This window comes from Eurypyga helias, unplaced genomic scaffold (genome assembly GCF_000690775.1).
Source record: "Eurypyga helias isolate BGI_N326 unplaced genomic scaffold, ASM69077v1 scaffold3282, whole genome shotgun sequence".
NCBI classification, from domain to species: domain Eukaryota; kingdom Metazoa; phylum Chordata; class Aves; order Eurypygiformes; family Eurypygidae; genus Eurypyga; species Eurypyga helias.
This window is the reverse complement of record NW_010236517.1, coordinates 104,892-112,490: the sequence shown is the minus strand read 5'-3', so window position 1 is coordinate 112,490 and position 7,599 is coordinate 104,892. Positions and strand designations below refer to the sequence as shown.

The following is a 7,599-nucleotide window of genomic DNA, read 5'->3' as shown; positions in this document are numbered from 1 at the left end:
GTGCAGGACCTTGCACTTGGCCTTGTTGAACTTCATGAGGTAACTACAATGTAGTGTAGTGTTTTAATCAAGTCTGTTGGTGCAAGACCTCCAGGTTTCATTTCTTTCAGAGCTAATTGAGGTCCAGTTGTTCCCATCATTTTTTCCTCATGCTTCTCATACTACATAAGGTTACTGGCTTCCTTCATGGTTTTGCTGCTGCTGCTTGGCAACTGCAGTGTTATCACAATGAGCAGAACAGCTCTTCATACTTCAAGCTGTGTGTGCATGTAATACTAACTTTTGTCTTGTGGCTACATTTCTCCTTTCTGTGCCCATTGCACTTCAGATCACAGGTAACCTTTTCATCTCAACCCAGTACTGAACCCATGCATTTGTCCAGTGATGTGCCTGGGCCATTAAGTGCTGCTGGAGCAAGCATGATAGAAAACACAGATGAGACATACTCAATTTACGCAAGTGATCTGCAGCAAGGCTGTTGCTGAGCTGGAGGTGGTGTTACGGCTTTGGACCGGAGCTGAATCCCTGTAGTTAATATAGCTATACTGTGTTCTTTAGCATGTCATTTCTGTTGACTCATACCTTTTACTTTGATAACTTTGAATAATGAAGAGCCTTTTTCTGTTGCTTCAGTTGCGTAAGTCTAGCTTGGGAAAGGGAATGGATCCCAAACTAGAAACACTGTTTTGGAAGTTCCCATATCACAGAATCACTACAGTTGGAAAAGACCTATAAGACCATCTACCCCAACCCTTAACCTAGCACTACCATACCCACTAGACCATGTCCTCAAGCGCCACTTCTTCATGTTTCTTGAACACCTCCAGCGATGGTGACTCCAGCCAGTTCCAATGCCTTGTCCACTCTTTCTGTGAGGAAGTTTTTCCTAATATCTCATCTAAACTTCCCCTGTCACAACTTGAGGCCATTTCCTCTTAAGTTTTCCAAGGAAATGCCACCTTAAACTTCACTGGTCTTAAAAATGTTAAATCTTTCAATTCTGAAAATCCTAGGAGCTGTCTCTTTTCTTTTTCTTCCCCCCTTCCCCCCCCCGTCAGGAGCTTATACTCCACTTGGTCCATCAGAATGCCTATTTTGAGGACTCTGATAATAAAAACATGGTTTTGAGAAAATACAATCCTGCTTGTTTCAAGTCTTACGCTCCTCATTCTTCCCTGACACAATGTTTTAAGGAACCAAGACTAAAGCAGACAGTAAATACGATTTTGATGACTGACATCTGTAATGCTGTATTCTTAGGAAAAGTGGTATTTCAACCCGTGTGCATCATTAAATACAGCAGTTGCTACAGTCATGAAATAATCGAAGTTTGGAGGTTGGGATATGAATTCTGACTGGCAAGGATAAAGAGTTACTAATTTTTTTTATTGGAAAGCTGATTACATTATTGACTGTGTAGTGACTTTCTTTGTGAACAAATATGGTAACCTAAAACCATGGGGTTTGTATCTGAACAGTAGTTCTTAAAAATTAACATTTTAATAATGAAATATTTCCACTGTGAATCCTCTTGCATTTGTTTTACTGTTCCATCTAACCTTTCTATTTCCCTTCTTCAGGAAAAAAAATAATCTGGGATTAGCTACTCAAAGAAGTATGTTCTCTGGTTATTTATCTTCATTAAAAATACCTCAATAAATACAACTGACATTCTTCCACTCTTGTTACTACAAAAACTACATCTGGCTTCTTACAGCAATGTCCAAATAGTCCTGTCAAGCTTAGAGGCACACACTGCTCAAGGGTTAAATGGCAGAGTGTGTGGGGGTGAACACTGTTCTATACTGGTATAATGAAATAGTTTTGCTGATATTTAGAATATGATATAGAGGATGTTTTGTTATTATTTTTTTATTCCAGAGATTTTTGGGGTTTTTTTCCGGACAAGTACAGAGTGGTTTTCGTCACTACTCTGCTTATAAATATTCTGAACAGGTTTTTGTTTGTTTGTTTGTTTTTCTTATATTAGGTGTGGTCCTAATATCCCTTGCCCTCTGCGCAGATGCAGTGATAGGAAATGTACAGGAAAAAGCTATGAAGTTGCACAATGGTTCTAATTCAGAAATGGTAAATACCAGATTTGTGATTTTGAAAGAACATGTTCCGTAATAGACAAGGCATACAATGACAAAACATGAAACTTAATCTGCTTTTCTCTTGCATGTGTAAAGAAGAGCTCTAGGTGTACTATTCTTGTTTTATTCTGTTTGTTTGTTTGTGGGCTTTTGCTGTTCTTTTTGTTTATTTTGTTTTTTAACCTTTCAAGGGTGCTGCTTTCTGTGTGCAACTTGAAATGTGTATTGCAGCTGCAGAAACACTCATGTCTAGCAAGTTTCTTTGTCTACCCTGCAGGCCTGAAATCAATGGAGTGTTTTCTGTATGATCATGCACTTAATCTCTGAAAAGTATATACTGTTCTTCTGGTAGGGATAAGCATGTGTTACATGGAACATGTTGCTTTTTTTACTTGCTAGATTTCTGATTCTAGAGTGTGCTGGCATTTAAACCTTCTTTTGAAGCTTTTGAAATCCGTAAAACTCTGACTTTTGCAGTGGGTGAATATGTGTGTTCCTGATTCGGTGAAATACATAATTTTGAAAAAAGTCTTGCTCAGTGGTTTTTACATACTTGCTTGGAATGCGGACTATCTGTGTTTATGGTCTGACTTCTTTTTAGACAAAACTTGTGTTTGAATTTGGCATCTACTTCTCTGAAGTTGAGTAAATATAAGAAAATCTTTTATTATAACACATTATTTAAGTATGCCACAGGTAAAAAATTATTGACATTTAATTTGAAAATTTGATATTTAACTAGAAAGTCTAGTTTCTCATTTATAAGAATAGCTTCGTAAATGGAGAAAAAAATTAGAAGGAAGTTTCATTTAAGGCTAAAAGTGATTTTGGTTGGCTCAAGAAGGTTGAGCTGTGAGTTTCTAGGAAATGGAAGAATACACCTGAAAAGTGCCACTGTATTCTTGTTTTTATTTTTGTACTTTTTGTTAGTATTCACTGTTGACTGCTGCTGGAGGCAGAGATTTTAACTACCTAAACCTTACCTGACCCAGTGCAGCCTTCTGTAGCTGCAGTCTCTGAAATCTGGAACAAAGTACAGTCTGTAACCGTTTTCTTGCGCACTTTGCATATTGCTGACAGGCATCCCACAGTTGTTAACTGCCTTATCTACGAAGCTCCTGTTTTCTCCAGAACTTTGTTTTTAATTCTGCATTAGTCTGACAAATGTCGGTCTTTGTATTGTATGCTCATACTACCTGTATGTGATCACAATGTAGTGTTTAAGGATATAAAGGTTTTGTTTGTTTGAAGCCTACCAGACCCCAGGATTCTGTTTGGAGAATTCAGTGCAGAAATGCAAACGGAATTTCAGAAATCATTTTTCTAGACTTGAGACTACGGTTAAAAATTTAAGAGGTCTTCTGAATCAGAGATCATGTTTAATGCACAGTGATCTGGAAATAAAATTGAATTGTGAAGAAACCTGTCATCCACAGGATCTATTTCATTATCAGATTTGGAACTTGCACTGGATTATGCCATTATGAAAAGAAAAAAGTTGTGTTGTGGCTGAAATAGTTACCACTGATCTGGAAGGTTATACCTGATTTTGCCTTGTGTCTGCTCCTAAGGGAGTGATTTATATTACACTGCCTAACAAGGAACAAACAACGTGGTGTTCATTCCTGGTTGTAAAAAGTGAGGTCTTTGGTTAGTTTGGGAGAAGAGCGAGATGCAGATTGAGATGAAGAACTGGACACTAACTAACATTTGTGTGTATAAACTGTAAAATAAGAGCTTTGAAGATCAAGTCATTGTCTTTTAAGAGTTTGAAAGCAGTTCTGCTCTTGAAATGTGTTTTCATCCTCCTTTATTCTTATAAGAAGAAAAAAATTGATGAAACCTGTGTCAGAAGAACTGGGTCTGTAATTGACACTGAGTTTTGAAAGTGTAATAGATCAGCATGTTTTAGCTAGTACTGGGTAGAATAGTTTTGTTCACTGTCCTCCTTTTTCACAAGAAAAGTCACGAACAGCCTCCCACTGCATGGGAGGGTGTATGGATGGGGAGTTCCAGCTTCTGTTGTTGCATGGGAAAGGATAGAATGAAGATTTTTTTGTTTCTGTATGAAGCTGTGAATTAAATAAGGGCACAGACAAAATGAAGAGCGTACCTGTTTGCCAAGGATAGCCTGTTCTGCATACTGAACTAGAGCTGGTCATATTTGAACGTATTGAATCCTATAACCATAATGCAAATGTGCTATGTATGTGAACTGAAGTGACACAGATGAAACTTATGTGACACTTCTGGCAGTTCATGGTGATTATCTGCTACCCTTTACACATTTAATGTAATAGGGGTATTTACTGTGCAAGATAAGTGACAGAAAACAAAATACGTTTAGCATATCATTGAAACTGTTAAATCATATAGTTGTGTTAAGTTTTATTTAGGCTGCGAAATCCTGAATTTGAAGGATTTACCACAACCAACATTGACTGCCGGATGTTATTACGTGACTAGCTTACAAAACTTTTTTTTATGTAGCTGTGGGTAGGGAGAATGTCTCTTATACTTACTATACACTTTTTACTGTACATCAGCTATTCTAAAACTCCTAGTAAAAATACCTTCAAACACTGCAAATTCAGCTCCGAGAAGTTGAACACATTCATAGGGCCAAGCATTTAATTTTGTCCTTTTGTGTAGTATCATCTTGTAATTATTTTTTCTTAAACTATTCTAGGTTTTGTATTCCTATTCAATAGGTTTTGTGTATATTTTATTTGGATTAACATGCACTAGTGGATTAAGCCCTGCAGTAACATTTTGCTCAAAGGTAGGTATAAAGATTTCCTTTTTTCTGTGAAGAACCTTGTTGGAAAGCATTCCTCTCTATGCTTTAGAAAAGCTCAACAATTCTGTAAACTTATATTTTTATCATGTAAACTGGTTAACTTGTATAATTCATACATTAAACAAGTTGTTACAGTCTTTGATGTATAAGATAGGGTAATGTTTAAAAAAAAATCACAGGATCAGACTTAGGAGCTTATAATTTCATTATTATTTTTCCATTATTTAACTAAAATTAAATAAGGATCTTTGCATGAATGCATTGCTGAACAGCTTATTATTGTTCAAGCAGTTGATTAAAGTCTAGTTTTTTGTCATTTTGCAATACCTCAGGGTTTGTCTTACATTTTCCTAACAGGCTTTTTTTGTTGTCGTTGCAGCATCCAGTTCAGACTTATGGTTACGCATTCCTTTTCTCCCTGACTGGGTATTTTGGCATATCCTTTGTTCTAGCTTTGATTAAAATCTTTGGTGCCCTTCTGGCTGTAACAGGTATGAACAAATGATATCTTTACTGCTTTTGGTATAAAAAGTATAAAAAAACTATAATTTAAGACAAAGCTTTTGAGAATTGTTCTTATTCTGGCTTTTTCTTCTGTTCTTTATGCTGACTGACTCTGGTTTGTGTAGCATGTACCTTCACTAGTAGTATGTGCTTGAGACCTTCCTGTTTCTTTCTGTGCCACAGTTTCCACCTTGAAGAGCCTGTGAAGTCATCTTGTGCATATAGCCTGTGTTGTATTTTAATGCAGAAACAGCACTCTTCTAACCAGAGGATTTGCAATGCAGATGTATAGCAAGGTGTAAGGAAAAGATGGGTATTATTTGAACCGTGGCATTTGTGATGATCTCCTCAGTTTTTATTAAACTGAAGGGGATGGAGGTTATGTATTAGTTTTGGAAGTCAGGATTTGAACTAAACAAACTTCTGGTGGGCTGTGTAACAGCTGCCATATTATCTCTGAATTGCAACTTGTGTATTCATGGGACAGACACAAGCCTATTGTTAATGACAGAAGCAGACTCTGTCTAGTGTTTCAGATCTTATTCTAGGTTTCCGATGTAAATGTCCCACAAAAAATTGAAGCAGTCATGTTTTCTGTTAAATGCTTAGTACCGAATATGACTGAACCATGTCAGAAAAAGCAAAGAACTCTGATCAGTGATGTGATGAAGAAATTTGGACCACTCAGTGATGTGTGCTAGCTGCATGTGAATGTGGGACAATGTAAGTCCCTAAAGTATGTCAAAAGTTCCTGGAATCTGCTCCAGGCTAAGAAAGTCACCACATGCCATCTTGTCTGCTCCTGTGATAGTTCATGCACAAATAAAGTTTCTGTGATGTGTTCTCACCTAATAATATAATAATTTCCTAGCAGTAAATGCAAGTCAGACCTGTCTGCCTTGACATGCTCCAGTTACATGTCCAGATAGATGAGGAAAATGAGGAGGTGAAGCAGGAATCAGTAACAACCATTACAGATTTTCAGCCTTTATAGATCCTTAGACTTGACTGTTATCCTGTACGTAACTGGACATATTCTTCACACTGAGTAATCATTCATCTGGAAAAGTCATGTGGAGAGATTGAAATCCTGCTAGCTGAGGTTGGCTGTTTATGAATGAGGAAGCCACTGAGCACAATGAGTCTCTGAGAAGTAATGTCATCTGGTTATGTCTGGTCTTTTAGAATGCATTGGCTGACGTGTGCCTTAGAAACAATGAAAAGCATTAAAACTAAACATACTCTCTGTGGAAGGACAGCTGTATGGCTTCAGCGAAGGAAGTGTGATCAGAGTCTTGAGACTTTGTCTGCAGGAGATCCTTAATGGAAGAAGCAGCACACAATAGGATTAAATCAAAAGAATCACTTGTAAGACAGATGTGACAAAAATTGCAGATCAGAAATTATTTGTTCTAGCTTATTGCACCTTGTATCTGTTATTCGTGAGGCTGTAACATATTTTAGTATACAGTCTTACCTGAGTGTGGCGAAGCTAGCTACAGCCAAATGACATAACTGTGTTACAAGGGAGTGCTTTTAACCTGTATGAGCTTGTGAAACAGTCAAGTGACTGCATGTCATCAGCTGTTGGAATGGGTGAGGGAGAGGCTGTGGAAGTTGTCTACCTAGTCTTTAGTAAAGCCATTGACACTTTCCCACAGCATTCTCCTGGAGAAACTGGCTGCTCATGGCAGCTTGGGTTGGTGTACTCTTCACTGGGTAAAAAAATGGCTGCATGGCCAGGCCCAAAGAGTTGTGGTGAATGGAGTTAAATCCATCTGGCAGCCCATCACAAGTGGTGTTCCCCAGGGTTCAGTACTGAGGCCAGTTCTGTTTAATGTCTTTATCCATGACCTGGATGAGGGGATTGAGTGCACCCTCAGTAAGTTTGCAGGTGGCACCAAGTTGGACGGGAGTGTTGGTCTGCCTGAAGGAAGGCGTTTCAGAGGAATGTGGGTGGGCTGGATTGATGGCCAAGGCCAATTGAATGAGGTTCAAGGCCAAGTGCTGGGCCTTGTAGTTCTGTCACAACCACCCCATGCAATGCTACAGGCTTGGGGAAGAATGGCTGCAAAGCTGCCCAGCAGAAAAGTACCTGGGGGTGTTGGTGAACAGCCAGCTGAATATGAGCCAGCAGTGTGCCCAGGTGGCCAAGAAGGCCAATGGCATCCTGGCCTGCATCAGGTACAGTGTGGCCAG

At 38.5% G+C, this 7,599-nt stretch overlaps 1 protein-coding gene across 1 annotated transcript in view; it reads left to right on the top strand.

The window, feature by feature from the left end:
• SLC35B3 (solute carrier family 35 (adenosine 3'-phospho 5'-phosphosulfate transporter), member B3) overlaps window positions 1-7,599 on the top strand; it is a 21,569-nt gene that overhangs the window by 8,505 nt on the left and 5,465 nt on the right. The window contains exons 5-7 of the mRNA XM_010147111.1: window positions 1,991-2,088; window positions 4,786-4,878; window positions 5,276-5,387. Of these exons, the coding sequence (XP_010145413.1) occupies window positions 1,991-2,088; window positions 4,786-4,878; window positions 5,276-5,387 (303 nt within the window). The remainder of the gene's footprint in view (window positions 1-1,990; window positions 2,089-4,785; window positions 4,879-5,275; window positions 5,388-7,599) is intronic.